General features: G+C 41.5%; 2 protein-coding genes across 4 annotated transcripts in view; one reads left to right on the forward strand and one right to left on the reverse strand.

Moving 5' to 3' along the window:
• Positions 1-5,810, reverse strand: part of rreb1b (ras responsive element binding protein 1b) — a 39,386-nt gene extending 33,576 nt beyond the window's left edge. The window contains exon 1 of one of the 3 annotated variants that reach the window (XM_053651187.1): positions 5,372-5,810. The gene's annotated coding sequence lies outside the window, so the exon portion shown is untranslated. The other 2 variants (XM_053651191.1, XM_053651188.1) reach the window with 2 other exon arrangements.
• nrn1b (neuritin 1b) lies at positions 5,551-14,091 on the forward strand. Its single transcript, XM_053652302.1, has 5 exons — positions 5,551-5,575; positions 5,702-5,789; positions 12,831-13,064; positions 13,149-13,161; positions 13,773-14,091. Exons 1-5 carry the CDS (start codon positions 5,551-5,553, stop codon positions 14,034-14,036), a joined length of 624 nt encoding a protein of 207 aa, XP_053508277.1. The 3' UTR covers positions 14,037-14,091.
• The last annotated feature ends 5,969 nt before the right edge of the window (positions 14,092-20,060 follow it).

The following is a 20,060-nucleotide window of genomic DNA, read 5'->3' on the forward strand; positions in this document are numbered from 1 at the left end:
AAAATAGATGGGTTAAAAATAGCACAGGAGTGAAACAGGATGCCCACCTCTCCTCTGAACGAGTGATCACCCATCACTAGCAGGGACATAACCAACCGGTCTCTACCTCTCCATCCAGTCCTGTGTCTAAACTTCCTCTAGCAGGAACAAAAGTGTGCAAATGTGTGTTTGTAATCATAGTGGATATACTCGCTTATACTTTCCCCACTTAGAATGCTTACGGTCAGTGTAATCGGGAAATCGTTAGTTATTTGTTATCGTGATTAGTAGCTTTGGTGAGACTGATACACTGTAGAAAGTACAATACAGTGACAGAATATCGATACCGTGTTAAATTATCAATACACTTTCCTCAGATATTATGAGTATTGTCAGTAAATGTTGACTAAAAGTATAATTGAGTATAATCACATTTAAAAAAAACAAAACAAAAAAAAAGCAACAGTATTGTTTTGTTAGCAAATAGAATTTTAGAAATGGTAGAAATATCTCGCAAGTATCGTGATATGATATTTTTGTCACATCGCCCGTCTCAATAAAACTTCGCATAAAAAACCAGCCTTTTTTTTTTTTATTATTATTCAAAAAGCACCTAAATATTTTATTGCAAGCTGGAATTTGAGTGTTTGGGGATTTTTGGATGAATTGCAGCCTCCATGCACATCCAAGAAGCACAAATTGTTCTGGTCTGAGGGAGAAAAAAAAACAACAAAAAAAAAGGCCAATTTTTTAATCCAGATCACATCGAGGGTTTAGGAGTGAGGTTTTTTTTTGTTTGCTTTTTTTTTTTTTTTTAAATAAAGTGCTGCTATTTGATTCATAGGATTAATATTTGATGGGTAAAAAAGTAAAAATAAAAACAAAAAAAAAAACACACAAGTATGAATAAGAAGTAGTAAATAAATCTAAAAACAAACCCGCTTTATATCAAACCGGACAGCTGGATAAGCTCCAGATTTGTTGTGAAAAGTATTCACACCCTCTACCAATTAATAATTACTTCGCCCTCATGGGTCACTAAGTATTACACTTTGTCCATCTGTGTAGAAAAGATTAGATACTTTTATTTATTTATTTATTTTTAAACGACGGTTTTGCCTGACTATGGTTTACTACATTATAAGAATTGCCAGACTTTTGTAGTTTGTTATTTCTACATAGATAAAAGTGACTGAAATTCACTTGGACACTTTTACGGTTTCACTACTCGCCGAGTCCCATCCAATAAATTGTTCTCTCCCATGTCTTTTGCGTTTCCTCCAAGACACAGAACGTGAGCCACTGCGTCGCAGGAAATGCTAACTTCCACCTCTGTTTGGTTAGTATCACTCTAAGAGAGTAACGAGAGAAAGTGATGCCATTCGACCCAGCCAGAACGCATGGGCAACTCTGCTGTCTTAAAATGGCAGTCACATGACCGTGGCATTTATTATTATTATTATTATTATTATTATTATTATTATTATGTCGAATGCTTTTCTCGAGAGAATTAGCATAGTGGCATTCCAAACGGTTTTCCATATACAAACTTTACAAGCAGGATTTTCAAAACAAATCCTGTACACAGGTAAGAATTATAGGGATAACTGGAATGTCCTAGTAAACAGTCGGTTCTGATTCGGTTTTAATCCGGACCACATTTCAACCGGGGGAAAAAAGTTCAGTTCAGGCTGGAATTGTAATGCGCCGAAGCCTGTGATTCTTTACCAAGCCTGTGAATACAATACTCTCTACACTTATTCCTAACTCTATTGTACTCCGTTCGTTCTTTCTTTCTTTCTAATCCATGTATAATTTCTCTTCTTGTTATTCAATAAGCGGAACGTAGCATGACCGGGAACTCCACACTGAATCTTGTACATGTACAATGTACAATGACAATATGACGGACGGTACTACAAAACTGAATCGAAAATCCGTTCTGGATGACTTGAGCTCCATTATGTCTGGAATCAATGTTTTCAATCCATTCAAAACACGCAGAGCTTGTATAGTCAGGCACGGTGGTGGAAGGATAATTACAGAAGTATACGAGCTTCGGAACGATGACCGTCGACGACCCACCGGCACCGAAGGGGGTGTTCTGGACGACGGCACGAAATCGAGGATGAACAAACAATGCCTCAAAACATACTCGGAATAATTTTTTGCATCGGAGCTCTAAAACGGTGTACACTCTGAGATGCTGAGGCAGGCCACGCAGCGTGAAAATGCATGCTTCAAACTGCCAAGATTCCTCTTGTGTCCCAGATCGAGACTTATCAATGACGCTACAGGAAACATTCCGAACAAAAGGAGCAACAACTGTGTGGTTCCCCAATTAAAGGTGGAGCTGTATTTTGGAAAAGAAAAATCACAGCATCTTTTATTTATTTATTTATTTAATTAATTAATTATTATTTTTTTTTTTTACCAGTTACACATCACATGAAATGCCTCATAATACTGACGCAGCCCTGATTTTCACCACTGAATTAAGTCTGAATTTTAGTACTTGACTAACCTGTTGTGGTGTGATGTGGCCCGGTACGGAGCGGCGTTACCGTTACCACCACAGAGTCGATTCTTTTCCAATAACATCCTGTCCTGAAGTGGTTTATTCCTCGTATACCGCAGCGATTTTTCCCAACTTAAAGCATGACACGTCACACCTGTAATGTTGTCGAACGTGTGCGAGATTTGTTCAGGAAGTTAGCTCCTGTTATCACTTACGTTACAGCCGCTGTAAACCGTCGTTCCCTCACCGGCCTCTTTTTTTAAACCCCTACAACTATGAATACACTAAATCACTAAAGCAAGAGCTTTCTGTGCACTCCGTCTCTAGCAGTCCGCTCAACCGCGCCATAAACAACATGCTCAAGACTCCTCCATCCACTGGTTTCGCCCGTCAGACTCATTATAATGTAATTATGCAAAACACGGTTCTTTATCCTTATCACCTCCACCATCAGGGGGTCAACGAGCCTGTAAGACTAGCAGGATGTCCGAAACTACATCGTATACACTACATCCTGCGCCATTTTAAGCCCCTGCAACAGGTTAGTGTTTGAACGATATGCTCCAGAGAGTACAAAATACTCATAATGCAGGTTGTCGTTTCTAGAGGATAATAAATAGAGCCTTATTTTAGATCCAAGGTGACCTTAGACTGGTTAGATCCATTTGAAAAGCAAATTATTAAAGCTGCAAAGCCTGGGATTTTTTATTTTTTTTTTTTTTTAAATTAAAGAACAGCAGGGTTAATGCCAGCAAGATGCTTTCATAGTGCAGATCCCAAACTGAAATCTGAAACTAATATTATGACTCGATGCCGTTTATCGGAAACCCAGAAGTTTCAAATTCCATTTTTCGAACCCGTTAGCATATCTAGAACATATGGTACAAACGGAATGCTGTTTCAGACAGTTTCAAGCAACTCTCGTGGTCATGTACGGGTCATCAAAACGAATACGGACCCAATCGAGGCGATTAATCGACGTTAAGTCCTGTATTAAATAATAATAATAATAAAAAATACAGACCATGAATCCACGTTTAGAATGAACATCCGATCTTCAGTCGTGCGAATGATTTATATTACAGTTACGATTAAGTTTGTTAAACGCTTTCCTACATGACCCACGATGCCGTTCTACCTGCAGTCCGCGGTACGACTTTGCCTTCGCTTCATCTCTAGCTTAAAAGCGATGATGCGGCGGCACTTTAGTCGTTTAAGTCTATCCGGCTCTCTCGTCCTCCTCGTCTGTACACCAAAGCATCATGCTAATATCGTCGCGCCGGTCATCTCATCGAGTGCTTATTAGCCAGAGCTGAGGCTCCTCTATAACTCAGTGCAACTCCGTCGTGTATCGCATCGCATTGCATTGCATTCTGGGACCAACCTTTGAGTCCAATGTTCATGAACACTCTTCACTACGTTTAGGTTTTTAGAAAAGTTACCAACCAAATATGTGATCGCTACAAATATCTCCCTGCGTCGTCACTGCGGGACAACTCCTACCAAGAACGACGATAATGCTACAACGATATCAAATGAGCACCACGAGCGTAAACGCATAACATAGCACTGAAATGTATTTCAAGGGTGAGATTAAGTGTGGAGTTTTCCTTTAAACACTCAACTAGGGACATCTGATTGATGGGTTAATGTGTGTGTGTGTGTGTGTGTGTGTGTGTGTGTTACCTGTGTGTGGTGGTGGTGGTAAAGAAAGCTGAACAGATAGGGGTGTGAGTCAGTATTGGATGGCGGTGCATCTGCAGGCCTCCTCTAGTGTAGAATTTCGTGACGGAATGTGAAAGTGTGAACGGGAGGCTCATGCGGATGTGCACTTTTCTGCCTCTCCAAAGAGGAACCACGATAGGCGGACGACAAGGAGGAGGGCGCACAGCTCACCCATCGGAGGAACTTCAAGGAGAAGCCAAACAACTAAATAAAAAAAAAAACAAACAAACAAACTCGGAAACAATGTCTAAACCTGCCTACGTGGTCTGACATGAAAGGATTCGCAATAATGCCTTCTCTCTTTTCTAAACTTCTCCTCCTCTGAAAAAAAAACAAAACAAAAACAAACAAACAACAACTTCCTCTTTCAAGCTGAACACGTTCCCAAGATCATAAACTCCATCAGCCTGGGAGTGGAGTGACTGGAGCTTATAAATATAACTCATGATGTATCCACACATCCACGCGACAAACCGAAAAGCGGGCACATGAAAGGAAGGAAGAAAGAAACAAACAAACAAACAGAGCAACAAAGAGAAAGAGAGAGAGAGAGAGAGAGAGAAATAATCAGCCGAGTTAAACGTCCTGGCAAGGTCAAACCGTGTAGGGAAACGTGTAGATCCACCCCCCCCCCCCTTCTCCTCCTCCTCCTCCTCCTCACCCCCCCAACGCGTCCGCTCCGACCAAAGTCCGGAGATGTAACTCAGATGCTCGACGGATCATTAACTTTTAACGTCAAATAAAGCACAAGCCAAAGAAAGTCGCTCACAAAACCATCCGAGAGCTGGATTTCCGTGTAGAGTCGCCCAGGTAAGGCGAGTTCCAGCCAGGTACAGCTGGGCTTAAACGCCCGATCGCATTCCTACACGCTTTCGGAGGAGAGAGTGAAAGCAGGAAGAGAAGGAAGAGAGAGAGAGAGAGAGAGAAAAAAACACACACACGCACACACTCCGAACATCATCCCCTCTCTCTCTCTCTCTCTCTTTTCCCTTTACAAACCTTTTAAAATCCTCTTTAGGCTTAAAAAAGTTCACAAGCGCAAACGCAAGCACGAGGCGTCGAGATGAGAAAGAAAGAAGGAGAAAAGGAAAGAAAAAAAAAAGTTGGTTCAAAGTTGTTAAAAAAAAAAAAAAAAAAAAAAAGACTTACGGCGGAGTAGCTCCGGGCCGGCCAGCCTGCTACACTCAGTGATGATGGTGAAAAGCAGATGATGGACTTTGGAGAGAGAGAGAGAGAGAGAACGAAAGGGGGGAGAAGAGAGAGAGAGAGAGAGAGAGAGAGAGAGAAAACCTCCCACTGCAAACTCGTTCCGGAGAGGAGCGCCCAAAATGGCGTTTTTAGAGGATGTGCAAAGTTCGTCGACTAACCCCGGCGCATTGCTTTCCTCCCAAAACGCTCAAAAGAAAGAAATCCGTCGACGTTCCTCACGAAGACGAAGTAGAAAAGTGACTTTTTTGGTGTGTTTTATTTCCCCCCCAGTCCTCCACACGCGTTCCGAAGCAGCGCTGCTCCCTAAAGCTGATAAGCAGCTGCATCACGTGTTGCTCGTGCAGTCTCCAAGGGGACGGTGCTGGGGAGGCTGCGAGCATCTCTACGGAAGGGGGGGGGTGCCAAAGTTACACCCCACCACCCCACCCTTTTACCATCACACCCATGATGCTTTTTAAATATAAATATATATATATTAATAATAATAATAATAATAAAGTTTAAGTTGCATATATACTTTCACACAGTCTTCTGAAAATGCAACAAGTCCTCAAGCACACAGGAACAAAGGTACAAAAGTTCAAACCTAAATGCTTTATTATCAACCCATGTCAGTCTGCCTGGTACATAATCATTTTCTCAGGGTATTGGTTTAGGAGGAAGTTAAAAGTTTTTACCCTGCCCCACCCCGCCCACACAATCTGTTACTGGTGAGCCCCGAGAGTGTATCCTGGGTCCGTTGTTTGTTTCAATATATAAGATATTACTAATATGTGTCTGTAATCTCAGTCTGCTTCATTTTCAATCGACAGATATTCATTTACTCATCTGTTTTTGGACGGGTGCCAACCCATGGCAGGAACATGAGCAATCACACACCTATTCGCACACGACGGATAATTTGGAAATGCCAATCAGAATACAATGCGTGTCTTTGGACTGGCGGAGGAAACCGGAGTACACAGAGGAAACCTGTGAAGCACGGGAAGAACATCCAAGTGGAGACAGGGTTCGAACCCCCAACCCCGGGGGTATGAGGAAAACGTGCTAACCACTTAGCCGAATTCATTCGATCGTTCGTTCGTTTTCAGTAACTGTGTGAGGGTCGTGGTGGATCCAGCGCCTATCCCAAGAACAATGGCTGCCCTGTATACAAATCTCCTCATAGTTTATTTCTATTGCAAGTTCTATGGATGTTCATAGTCGTTATGAAGAATTGCATCTACATTCCTTGCATCAATATGCTGGTCATTCTACAATGAATTCATTCATCTTTAAGGATCGCTTTATCCTCGATCCCGAGCCTATCCCAGGAAAGCTGGGCACGAGGAGGGAATACACTCTGGATGGGATGCTTGTCTATCACAGGGCACCATTCACACAGAGGCGCAATGTAGCATAGCCAATCCACCTCCTTCTATGTTTTCGCAGACGTGGGCGGTAACCGGAGGAAACCTACACGGACACAGAGGGAACATGCGCAATTCCGAACAAACAGTAACCCGAGCTTAGGATCGAACCTTGGACCCTGGAGCTGTAAAACAGTGTTACCCGCTGTACTCCCACAGTGCCACACTGTGCCAAATCCTTATTCACCAAATGTACAGAACGCAACGATATTCAGCACAAACGCACACAACATACAGCCAACGGTACTTAGCATGCACTTTTACTTAGAGTACATAACCGTACAAAGCAAAGCGTGCAATCAACGAATGTATGATTTTAAAAAAATTCCGAATTGTTGTAAATAAAAAAATAAATAAAATAAATTGCATTGTAACTAAAAAACAATCCTGAATAGCAGAATGATGTGATATTACTGCATCATGGGATTATCGTGAGAGAATCATATTCGTATAATCTCCCTAGCAGCATATGTGAACATAACCGATATGGAACAGTCTGTTAGTCTGGATTTCACCAAGATATTGTTTCCATCATCTCCATTTCCATTGTCCATCCATCCATCCATCCATCTTCTATACCGCTTATCCTTTTCAGGGTCACGGGGAACCTGGAGCCTATCCCAGGGAGCATCGGGCACAAGGCGGGGGCCAATCCATCGCAGGGCACACAATCACATACACACTCACACACCCATTCATACACTACGGACACTTTGGACACGCCAATCAGCCTACCAAGCATGTCTTTGGACTGGGGGAGGAAACCGGAGAACCCGGAGGAAACCCCCGCAGCACGGGGAGAACATGCAAACTCCGCACACACAGGGCCACGGTGGGAATCGAACCCCCGACCCTGGAGGTGTGAGGCGAACGTGCTAACCGCCATTTCCATTGTGTTGGAAACACTTACAAGTTCACAAAGGAGGGAAGAAGGGAGTCCAAAACTAACAAGAAGAGTTTTCATTGAAAACTCGCCAACCCAACAACCAGGTTCATGTCAAATTTGTTGTATAAGTGTATATTTTTGGTAGGCGATATGGTAGCATTGGTGCGTCACATCTCAACGGTTCAGTTCTAAGCTCTTGTTACTGTCTAAGCTTCTCCCTGTGATCATGTCCATGTCTCTGGTGAGTCTGGTTTCCTCTCACTTCCTGAAGACATAACACTAAATTGCTGCTCTAAATTGCCCCTAGGTGTGAGTCTGTGTGATACCTTGCATTGAACTGCCATCCCATCCCATCCCATCCCATTTGTCCTGCTTTGTACCCAATGTTTCCAAGATAGGCTTCAAAATCCAGAATCAACACGTCTCAGAAAAGTTGGGACGGGGGCAACAAAAGGCTGGAAAAGTAAGTGTTAGTAAAAAGAAACAGCTGGAGGTTAATTGGGAACAGGTCAGTGAGATGATTGGGTATAAAAGAGGATCTTAGAGAGGCAGGGTCTTTCAGAAGTAAAACTGTGCGAGAGGTTCACCAATCTGCGAAAAACTGCGTCTACAATTTGTGGAACAATTTCAGAATAATGTTCCTCAATGTAAAATTGCGATGACTATGAATGTCCCGTCATCTACAGTACATAATATCGTCAAAAGATTCCGAGACTCAAGGGACGAGGGTGAAAATCAATACCGCATCCCCGTGATCTTCGGGCCCTCGGGTGGCACTGCATTAAATACAGTCATGACTCTGTAATGGAAATCACTGCATGGGCTCAGAAACACCTCCAGAACTCATTGTCTGTGAAGACAGTTCGCCGTGCCGTCCACAAACATGATCCAGAAACGCTGCCGTCTTCTCTCGGTCAAAGCTCGTTTAAAATGGACCGAGGCAAAGTGGAAAACTGTTCTGTGGTCAGACGAAGCGAAATCTGAAATACTTTTTGGAAACCATAGACGCCGCGGCCTCTAAACTAAAGAGGACTAAAGAGGAGAGGGACCAGTTGGGTTTTTTATCAGCGCTCAGTTCAAAAGCCTGCGTCTCTGATAGTATGGGACTGCATTAGTGCGTATGGAATGGGCAGCTTGCACATCTGGAAAGGCACCATCAATGCTGAACGGTATATACAGGTTTTAGAGCAACATACTGTATTGCTTCCATCCAGATTCCATCCCATCTTTACTTCTGAGAGACTCCGCCTCTCTAAGATACTCTTTTTCATCTTTCCAAATCATCTCACTGACCTGTTCCCAATCAACCTAATTAGTTCCAAAATGTTCCTCCAGCTGTTCCTTTTAGTAACACTTACTTTTCCGGCCTTTTGTTGCCCCCGTCCCAACTTGTTTTGCGACGTGTTGCGGCCATCAAATTCAAAATGACCTTATATTTTTCTTAAAATCTTCCATTTACTCAATAAATTAGCTCAATATTATTCGGAATATCTTATTAACACAAAGTTAAGATATCTTTTCTTAAAATTAGATAGCTTTTCAAATTCAAAACATGCTCGACAAGATTATTTTTCTTTTTACACACACACACACACACACACACACACACACAAACAAGACTCATTTCCCAGAAAATGCTTTTTTACTTTCTTGAAATTCCTTTTTTTTTTTTAAATTTATTTTGTAGTGTAGAAGTGGTTCGGATGATAATATAGTTTACGTTTGAAAAAAAAAAAAAGTACTTACAAGCTAAATCTACAATTCTTAGAAAATGGTTCAGGTGTAAAAAGTGTTCAGCTAAATAATGTTGCACAAAGCTAAAATAAACAACCAAATAAATGAATAAAAGCGTCTAAGCTTTCATTACTTGTTCGCTACGTTCGCTTTGTAGCTCCAACACAACTAGCAAAGCGGACCTCGCGAGCCGAAACTTTTTTTTTAATTATTGTTGCTGTCGTTTTTTGTTTTTGCTAATCGACTACTCTAACAGTTGGGGACAATGGTTTGCATTTCATATTTGTACGAAGTCAAGCACGCATTTTCACACACACACACACACACACACACACACACACCGATGAAGTTCTCGGTCTTCCAGAGGATTTATGCTACAGTAACAGAATAAAAAAGTTAACCACAAGACTTAAATATGTCTCTAAATACAGTGTATAAACACTCACGGTTGGGTTTGTTTTTTTTTTTCCATTTTCTGATAAGTGAGAGACACAGTGTAAAAGTGTACAGACGAACGCACACTCGGATTTGGACACGTAGCTACAAGATTGATCTACATTAACTGTACACAAATTTGCACTCAGTAACAAAGGATCACAAATGTACAGGCATTCCTCATGGTGAATAATGAATAATAAATAAATAAATAATGGAAACAATGAGCCTACAGCAGGCCCCATAGTGTGTGTTTGTGTGTGTGTGTGTGTGTCCACTAGAGTGCACTCTCTCTCTCTCTCTCTCTCTCTCTCTCTCTCTCTCTCTCCACCACCAGCTGCCTTACATAACCTCGACCTTGTATTTGTACACTAAGTAATGCCTCTGACCTACAGTGACCTGAATAACTCCGTCTGGCCTACAAAATGTTTTTCATCCTGCCCAAACATCCAGATCATCGAACGTTCAGTGCTTCATTTATTGCACAAGGCTTTGTAAAAGATCATTTTCCCTCCACAAATACCTCGAAATGTACATGGATGCGAATACGACTAACTTCTGACAAACATCTGAGTGATGGATGCTGTTAATCATAGTGCAGTGTTCTCCAGACGAAATTCAATCTGAGCCCCAGCACAAGTGATACGCTTTATTTTAAAATATGTATAAGTTCAGGATGTGCAGTGAAACAATGATTCAGCAGTGTGGAGGTTCAATAGTTGGATCACACCACCCTCTGCTGGTCATACTGCTGCGTGCAGGTTCTTTCCTTCGTTCCTGTCCAGGATGTGAGGAATGAAACGGTCCGCGGTGTGCTGTGAAGGGAAAATAATCAGCTACAGGGTGATGTGATACAGCTGAGTTACTGTCATGGCATAAAGTTCAGTATTATCTTATAACAGCATATACTGAAGTGTTAAATCCTCTTATAACACAGCACGTTTTTTTTTTCAAATTAAACAGCAACACATCATACTTTTTATCCTTTTATAGTTACATTTAATGTTGTGGAATGTCTGAGAAACATGTTAGTTCCTGTTCTCACTTACTTTATAGCAGCTATAAACAGTCGTTCCGTCGTCAGCAACTTGTCGTTGATTGGAACTGGAGACTCCTTACGCAAATGTCGAATAAACATCTCCTTACGGAACACTTCGTCATGTCAATGATTTGAGTTTTTTTTGTTCATTAGACTTAGATTAAGTAGCATGTGCGCCGTTCAAATCCCAGTGTGAGCTGTTGCTATGGAAACGATAATATGTAAGAATGAGTGTATTGACATAGACGTGTGATTCGCTTTAAAACTGGAACCGCTGTCAGAGCCGCTGCTAAAAGGAAACGAATCAACGGTCAGAAGTATGAACGCAAGAGCGCTGAAGTATAAGAATGATCATATTTGACAACACTTCAGTTTGCATGTTGTCCCCGTGCTGCGGGGGTTTCCTCCGGGTACTCCGGTTTCCTCCCCCAGTCCAAAGACATGCACGATAGGCTGATTGGCGTGTCTAAAGTGTCCGTAGTGTATGAATGGGTGTGTGAGTGTGTATGTGATTGTGCCCTGCGATGGATTGGCACCCTGTCCAGGGTGTACCCCACCTCGTGCCCCATGCTCCCTGGGATAGACTCAAGGTTCCCCGCGACCCTGAAAAGGAGTAAGCGGTAGAAGATGGATGGATGGTTGGATGGAACAACACTTCACGGTGGGATTGGGGGGGTGTCTGTGTTGGGGGGCGGGGTGCACAGTGGCGTAAAGACTGGAACGTTTGCCAGGGTTGAGGGTTGGAATCCCGCTCATGCACTGTCTGTGCAGAGCTTGCATGATCTCCCCGTGCTTTGAGGGGTTTCCTCGGGGTACTCTGGTTTCCTCCCCCAGTCCAAAGACATCCATTGTAGGCATCTGTAAATTGTCTGTGAATGGGTGTGTGAATGTGTGTGTGTTCGGAAGTGGGTCGGCATGCCGTCCAGGGCGTCCCCATCCTCGTCCCCCGAGTTCCCTGAAATAGACTCCAGGCTCCCTGCGACCCTGCGTAGGATAAGCGTTATGGAAAATAGATGGATGGATAAACAACACTTCACCCTTCCTCTTACATCTACTGTATGTTAATAAGAGGAACTCTTTGCAATCTGGCAACCTCATGCACTCTGCATGGAAAAAACGAGGGCTTCTGATCGCAGTGATTCTTTCAGCTTGAGTACGGGCTCTGAGTGGATGAAGCTGGTTATTCTGATGGTTTCACACAGCGTAAGATGGGATTCACTTTAACTGACAGACACGGCTCGCTTCTCTGTTTATTGCAGTTAGGTAGGAATGAATCGTTTGTACTATAATGTGGAAATCATCCTGTTCATTTGTAGGTTATCGTCGTTATTGATTTCATACCTTTTCGAACTTTTAGATGCAACAAAATTCTATATCGGAATGATGATCGTTACCGAGACATACTGTAATGATCAGTAATTCAGACATTCTCGGGATTTTCATGTCCAAGAATGCTAAGAATTTCTTATCTGACCAAATATATTCTGAATTTATAACAAAAATGGATGTATGGTAATTAAACAATAATGTTTAAAATAACATGGTATGGTCTACTCTGGATAAAACGATATATTAGCAAATAAAAAATATCTTCGATATAGATGAATCTATCTATCATTTGTCATTATGAGATCATTAGACTTATTTCTAGACTCTTCCCCGGGACATTTCAAGCTTGCCTTGTTCCACTGGCAGATAACTTTAAGCTTATTTGTAGAATTTTTTTTTGTGATTTCAAGCTTGTGCTGTTGCTGTCTTGAAATAAATGCTTGAAATTAGTAGTCATTTTATATTTGATGGATCATCATCCCCTTATGAGAAATATTAGATCAAATGGTCTATATTTAGGATATTTCCGCTTAGTAAAACATCGTTGTTTTTTTCCCTTTTCTCCAGTGTATACAATTCGTTCTCATACGCTTCATTCTTCTACCATTCAGTTTCTAATTCAAAGAGCAGTAGAAATAATCTTTCTTTTATTCCAGCGTCGTTGCTTCGAGCAGTGAGCTCTGCAGGGGCGTGTGAGACCGTGTTTAAGGGCTTCTCAGACTGCTTGCTCAGTCTCGGAGGAAACATGTTGAACCATCCTCAGGACCTGGATGACCTTGAAAACCTGGATACTGTCTGCTCGTAAGTGCAAGTTAGTCTTACATTATTTTAATACTTAGGAGATTTTAGTAACAGTTTAGTTCACATTAGCGATGGTGTTCTCAGGGTGATGAGTAGTGTCGGGTTTCCACCAAATCTAGCACTTTATGCCAAGGCCAAAAGTACTATTTTGTTCTGAACAGACCGGGGAAGCTTTTCCTTCATGTTTCCAACAGGAGATTTTTTTTTTAAATGGCTTTTTTTTTTCATATCTCTCCAGCTGAGACAAAGTAGCATGGGAACGTTGCCCTGTGAACGGTAAAATCTCATGCTGGAGACTCAGCAATCATGTGGGGAAAAGTTCTCTGGTCCAATCAGACCATAATGTAACGTTTTGGACTACATTTGGCATACACGCATCATTTCCCAACAGTCTCAGAACATTATAGCATCAGTGAAGCATGGTGGTGGTAGCATCATGTCGTGGGGATGCTGTACCAGGACAAAATATCCTGCATAAAGTTGTCCTGTGAACAATTTCTCTCATCTGAGCTCATCTCATCCGTGTAGCTTCATGCCATTTTAGTTTCAGGTTGTAACACTACAAGAAAAGTTCAGGGTTGAATACTTATTTATGTAAAACAATATAATATATAGAAGCTGATCCAGTATTCCAGTCGAGCCTAATTTTCAAACCCATGATTCCCCATGCTGCAAATAACACATCCAAATACTTTGTGATTATTCAAGAATCTGCTTGTATTACGTTTTTCATTTTACAGATACTGGAGCGAGTTCCTCTTGTGCACCTCTGCTGCAGTTGCAGGTTGCCAGGACGAAGCAGTAGAGCTGTGGGAAAAGCTGAAAGCGCCGTCTGGGAGTCTGAACTACAAGGGAAGTCTGTTTGAACTGTGCTCTAAAGATAATGGAGCATCAGGACTTGGTTTTCCTCTGGAGCTTATAGTTTGGGCCATGACCCTTTGCAAAATGGTGATGTGGGTCATTTTTGAATGAAAAAAAAAACAAAACAAAAAAAAATCCTGTTGCTATGGAAACGATAATATATAAGAATGAGTGTATTGACATAGACGTGTGATTCCCTTTAAAACTGGAACCGCCGTCAGAGCCGCTGCTAAAAGAAAACGAATCAACGGTCAAAAAGTATGAACAGCAGTATAAGAATGATAATATTTAACAATACTTCACGGTGGGATGGGGGGGGTGTCTGTGTTGGGGGGCAGGGTGCACAGTTGGAGTCCCGCTCATGCTCTGTGTGTGCAGAGCTTGCTTGATCTCCCCGTGCTTTGAGGGGTATCCTCGGGGTACTCTGGTTTCCTCCCCCAGTCCAACGACATGCATTGTAGGCATCTGTAAATTGTCTGTAGTGTGTGAATGGGTGTGTGAATGTGTGTGTGTGCTCGGCAGTGGGTCGGCATGCCGTCCAGGGCGTCCCCGACCTTGTCCCCCGAGTTCCCTGAAATAGACTCCAGGCTCCCTGCGACCCTGTGTAGGATAAGCGTTATGGAAAATAGATGGATGGATAAACAACACTTCACCCTTCCTCTTACATCTACTGTATGTTAATAAGAGGAACTGTTTGCAATCTGGCAACCTCATGCACTCTGCATGGAAAAAACGAGGGCTTCTTATTGTTAATAAGAGGAACTACAGGGGAAGTCGTTAGAAAAACCAATGAGAAATGCATCGATATCGACGATATCATTCTTTAGCGATGTTAAACCTGAAAAACTCAAGCCATCCATATATATATATATATATATATATATATATATATATATATATTTCTATATTTCTAAAGCGTTTTAAAAATGCGCATTATTGTTTTTATTTAAAAATGCAAATCTTACGTAACTGCGGAGAACTTTAGATCATAAACGTCAAGACGCTCACTGACGTTTCCCTTTTGTGAAATGACTTTGATCAGGATCATGTTCAGGGCTACACGTTCGTACAAAAATCTCAGGAAGAATTTAGCGTTTTTAATCTACTCCGCCTTTTTATATAATCAGATCTGATCGGTTAGAAGGTGTTAACTCACTTTCTATCAGAGCAGCTGCAAATCACAGGTTTATACTCATGCACCCATTCTAATATATTATTGTTTGTACTGCAACGACTTATACAGAGACTTCGCATGAAATTAATAATAAATGGATTCAGAAATGTGTGGTTAACAAAGAAGAAAAAAAAAAAACGTATAATGATCGATGTGGTAAGGTTTTTGGAAGGAGTCTCCAGTGTCAGCGCTTTGTAAGAGTAACTTTTCCACTTTGTGGTTTCTTGTTAACGAGCTGCTTTTTTTTTTGACTTGAAATGGAACGACGGTTTATAGGTGCTATAATGTAAGTGATACCAGAAACTAACCTGCTTTGCTGATCGACATTAAACGCAACTTTAAACGGATAAAAAAAATTACGATGTGTCATTCTTTAATGAATCGTTCCGCTAAAGGAAAATGATGACGCACTTTGTCGTAGGAGCAGCGACTCTGCTTCATCGCACCACCCCATCGTTGATTATTTTCCTATAACGGCACACCGTGTCACGTTTGAAATGTTCTGCCTGCATGAGAAAGCCTCTCTCGCCCGTTTATACTTGTTTGGGAGATATCTTTTCAAAAACACTGATTCTTTCTGATCAGATCCTTTTATTTGGATCTGTCGAAAGAGCTCGAAAGACACAAATCTCCTCTGGATATCTGTAGAAACGCCGTAGAATGAATATAAAGGTACCAGGTGGCGGCTTTGAAGCCACTTGAAGTGGAAATTCAGTGACCCAGACGTCTCTGTATTTATAAACCCTTTCACCTGACGATCGGGTTCAAGGACTGCACGCCGGTATGCGAGTTATACAGAAAAAAAAAAAATCTCAGACGTTTTCATCAGTCTATTTCTGCTTTATAGAGTGCACACACGGCCTTGGCCTGTCTGTGGTTCGGAAACGTGTCTCTGAGACGTTCACTACATATCGTGGGACTGATGGATCTCCTGAAACAGCTCGTGATTCGGGTTTTCTGACGACGGTGTCATTTTTTTACAATTATTTTTAAAAACCTGTAATAGCTGGGCGTTATCATCGGATGTACATGCAGGTTTACACAGGCAGATGAGAGGCTGTAATACCAGAAAGTACATCCTCCGTCCTCCGTCCTCCGTTCCACATCCCCGGGACCTCCTCGAGACCTCCTCTGCATGGTTTTCCATCTGGTGCGCATAAAGACAGCAGGACAACACAGATGCAATAACACATACGCATAGAAGTTATATAACTTCAGCTTGACAGACTATTAAATCGTGCACAAATTTCTCACGAACGAACGGATCAGAACGAACGCGGCGGATGACGGTTAATCTCGTCTCTCGCCGTCTTTACCGTAGCGCTGTGGTGTAATATTCTCCACCAGCAGCTCGGAAAGCACATCACAGGTTTATGTTCATGCACTCATTCTAGTATGTTATCGTTTCTATAGTAGCAACTCCATCACAGGGACTTGCATGGACAAATAAATCCAAAAAGTTTGCTGTGAACACGTGTTTATTTAACATTCTTTGGAAGGAGTCTCCAGTGTCGGGGGGTTTATAATAGTCAGGTTTTCCCGAGGCATGTTGATATGTCGTGCTGTATTTGATTTTTGTCTTATTAGCTTCCGGAGAAAGAAAAAAAAAGAGAACGTTAAATCCCCAACATTAAATGTGACTATAAAAGACTGTCATGTGAATTAGTCTCAAAACAGGCTGGTTTACTTCCATAATCGTGGCCCGGGCAAGAGTCTGCGGTATCCAGTGATAGTTCTGCACGTGTGCGTACATCTGATGGATGTGATTACGACATTAAGACCCCATCTGCCGAAGTAGGCCATGAGTCGCACTCCTGGGATTCCCAGATTTCCCTTCAGAACAAGGGAACACACTGATCTGGGCATGAAGCCGGATATGCTGTGGATATATGAAGTGGATATGCTGATCATCATCATCATCATCATCATCATCACAGTAATTACAATCAGCATCAGCATTCTTAGTAACATTTTCTTCTGCTTTTCTTCTCTCTCTCTCTCTCTCTCTCTCTCTCTTAGAGACTTCTTAACATAAAAGTATGCACACCTGCTTTTTTCCATGTTGAACCCTATTGGCCGTTTGCTGCAAACGTCTGGCTTTTATATGCACACGCGTACACGATGAGTAAACATCGATTCCGACGTTGAACCCGGGGTTGGATTTGTTTGGTTTCGTCAGCTCAAAACTTACTCTGCAACTCTGAGTTTGTTCGACTCTTTTCGTGCAAAAGGCTTCTGGTGTCTAGCGCTAGTAAGCTGAAGATGAAAAGGAACTGCACCTTTCAGCTCGACATCGACCCAAGACATACATCCAAATCAACAAAGGAATGGCTTAAAAAAAAAAAGAAGAACAAGGTTTTGGAATGACCTAGCAACAGCCCAGACCTGAATCCAACTAAAAAGCTGTGGGGTGACCTGAAGCGGGCTCGTGGATGTCCAGGGATTCAGCTGGATTCAGTCCAGAACTGATTGATTAAACATCTGATGTCAAAAGCTGGAATCATAAAAAGATAAAAGTAGATGATATCATTCAAACAAAGTAGACACATAACCTGAAAAGCAAAATCCATCATTTAAATTCAATTCTCTCAGATCATAGCAATTATAGATCTAAGCAGCAGAGGGCGCTATAAACTGAAAAGAAAGATGTTCCCGAATCCAATTTCCACTACTTTATATATATATATGTGCATTTATTTGTAATATATTGTATTATACATCTCACGGGCCACTTTATTAGGAATACCCGTACACCTGCACATTCATGCAGTTATCAAATCAGCCAATCATGTGGAAGCAGCACAATGCAATGAATAAATAAATAAATAAATAAATAAATCATACAGATACAGGTCAAGAGCTTCAGTTAATGTTCATATCAAATGAAGAAATGAAGAAAAAGTGTGATGTCTGTGACTTTAACTGTGGCATAGTTGTTGGTGCCAGATGGGCTGGATTGGGTATTTCAGAAACTGCTGATCTCCTGGGATTTTCAGTAGGCGACTAGCTGTGGATATCTGTGGCTTGGATTCCACTGGGAAATACAAATCTTCACAACTAGAAACACCAAGTAGGAAATACTAATTCAATTAGAATGAGTCTGGACTGTTTATGGACACTGTACTGAAACACACTGGCATTTTGTCTTAAGGATGAGATCTGAGATCTTGGGTTTAGGCTTAAGTTCACTTTTTTATTTTTAGACTGTCCATCTTAACAGTGTTTCCTTCCATCGTTTTAGATATTTCCTCTAAACATTCCACTTTGTACCCTATGGGAAATATTAATGAAGTCTCTGGATTGATGTGTAATATTCCGTTTGGCCACATGGTGGCGACAGAGACCAGAAAATTATTAAAGACTTCTGTCTTTCTTTCTTTCTTTCTTTCTATTCTTCTTCTTCTTCTTCTTCTTCTTCTTATTATTATTATTAATATGAGAGTTTCTGTTCCGAGCGTTTTAAAATGCAGTGATTTACATAAGATTGAGCTAAACCTCCCCTGCTGAAACCCCCCCCCCCAAAAGAAATCCTCATAGAATTGGCAATGATTTTACTGGTTAAAATGGGAATTGTATTGGTTTTAATAGAAACTGTAATGGTCCATTTGGGTCTCTACTGGTAATTTGTTGCCTTCTATTGGTGGCACGTTATGTCTAGTGGATACCATTAAGGACCTACGTCCTTAATACGTCCTACTACGTAATGGAAACCGTTTGGTAAAGGTTTTAACGGTTAACAGCTGAGGGTTTGTAATGGTATTTGTAGTGGAAACCCATTAGAATTTCTGTGATGGTTTCTATTGTTTATTTCAGCAGGGTCTGTAAATACTAGGCATCTACCTTAGACAAAATCATGGAAACTCCATATAAACGAACAAGAATCCGGTCCGCCTCCCACTTAAAACACAACAACTACGCTTCCTTACTTAACTGTCAACACTAGAAATAAACGTTACATTTAAAAATTTAAAACAGCATCCAAAATGATAAAAGTTTTCAAGAAACACTGTTCAAGTGGACATGAAAAAAATGTTTCAAATTGAAAAATGTTTTAAATAGTCATTTCTATTTAATATTCATATAAATTATTCATATATTCATATGAGCCTGGTATCAGTATCCATATGAGTTCTTTACAATTCTTAAAACAAAAAAGTCCAAAGTAAATTTTTATTCATATAGCGGTTTAACAATGGACACAGTCATGACTATACAGAAATTTGGGTTTATATCATTAATGGCAGTGGCAAGGAAAAAAGCGGGAAGAGTGAGGAAGGAACCTTGAGAGGAACCAGACTCATCACACAAAATGAACTGTAACTATAAATGGATAAAAAGTACGTGAAATTCCTGCAGAGTTTCAAATGACTCTGACTCTAGATGGGGACTTTCTCATTTTCTGGCTCCTCCCTGCTGCTTTCGTCACACATCGGACCTGCTATTTTGAAATATTTAGAAATATCTACCTTGCATAATTGGAGACTGTAGCTTTAGTGTAAAAAATGCTGTCAAGTTTCAAAACGGACAAAGGGAGGTGGGTAAATATTAAAAATGGACCCAGTGGAAATAAATCTCTCAAAGCGTGTTCATGATGTTCGGCCGCACTTTCCTGCAGTCATAGCCGAACCTGCTTACTATTCCGCTGTTTGCCCCGGGACCAGCGGCCACGCTCAGCTACCCCTCTTATCGCCTGTCCCTCTGGCTTGCCGTCTTTTTTTTTTTTCCATTTTGTTTTCATCAAGCACCCTCTCTTGCACTCATTTTGATGACATCATCTGAGCTGTCGGTCTCGTCCGAGCTCGTCCCCGAAGGCTCGCCGGTGTCACGCACGGTCGCACACCAATATCACAGTCGGGCTGTTTTTTCTTGCCCGGCCTTGTCTCCCCTACAGTTCTGCTTTTCACAGGGACAGATTATAGCTGATGACTTCATCTTAATCACATTCGCTTCATTTCCTTTAT

This window comes from Ictalurus furcatus, chromosome 20 (genome assembly GCF_023375685.1).
Source record: "Ictalurus furcatus strain D&B chromosome 20, Billie_1.0, whole genome shotgun sequence".
Classification (NCBI taxonomy): Eukaryota; Metazoa; Chordata; class Actinopteri; order Siluriformes; family Ictaluridae; genus Ictalurus; species Ictalurus furcatus.

Bases quoted from the DNA above. Each gene is read 5' to 3' on its own strand.
- nrn1b (XM_053652302.1), top strand. From the start codon at position 5,551: ATGGCGTTTTTAGAGGATGTGCAAA. The intron at 5,576-5,701 runs GTTCGTCGACTA...TTTCCCCCCCAG, and splicing joins GTTTTTAGAGGATGTGCAAA to TCCTCCACACGCGTTCCGAA. The intron at 5,790-12,830 runs GTGCTGGGGAGG...CCTTTTCTCCAG, and splicing joins GTGCAGTCTCCAAGGGGACG to TGTATACAATTCGTTCTCAT.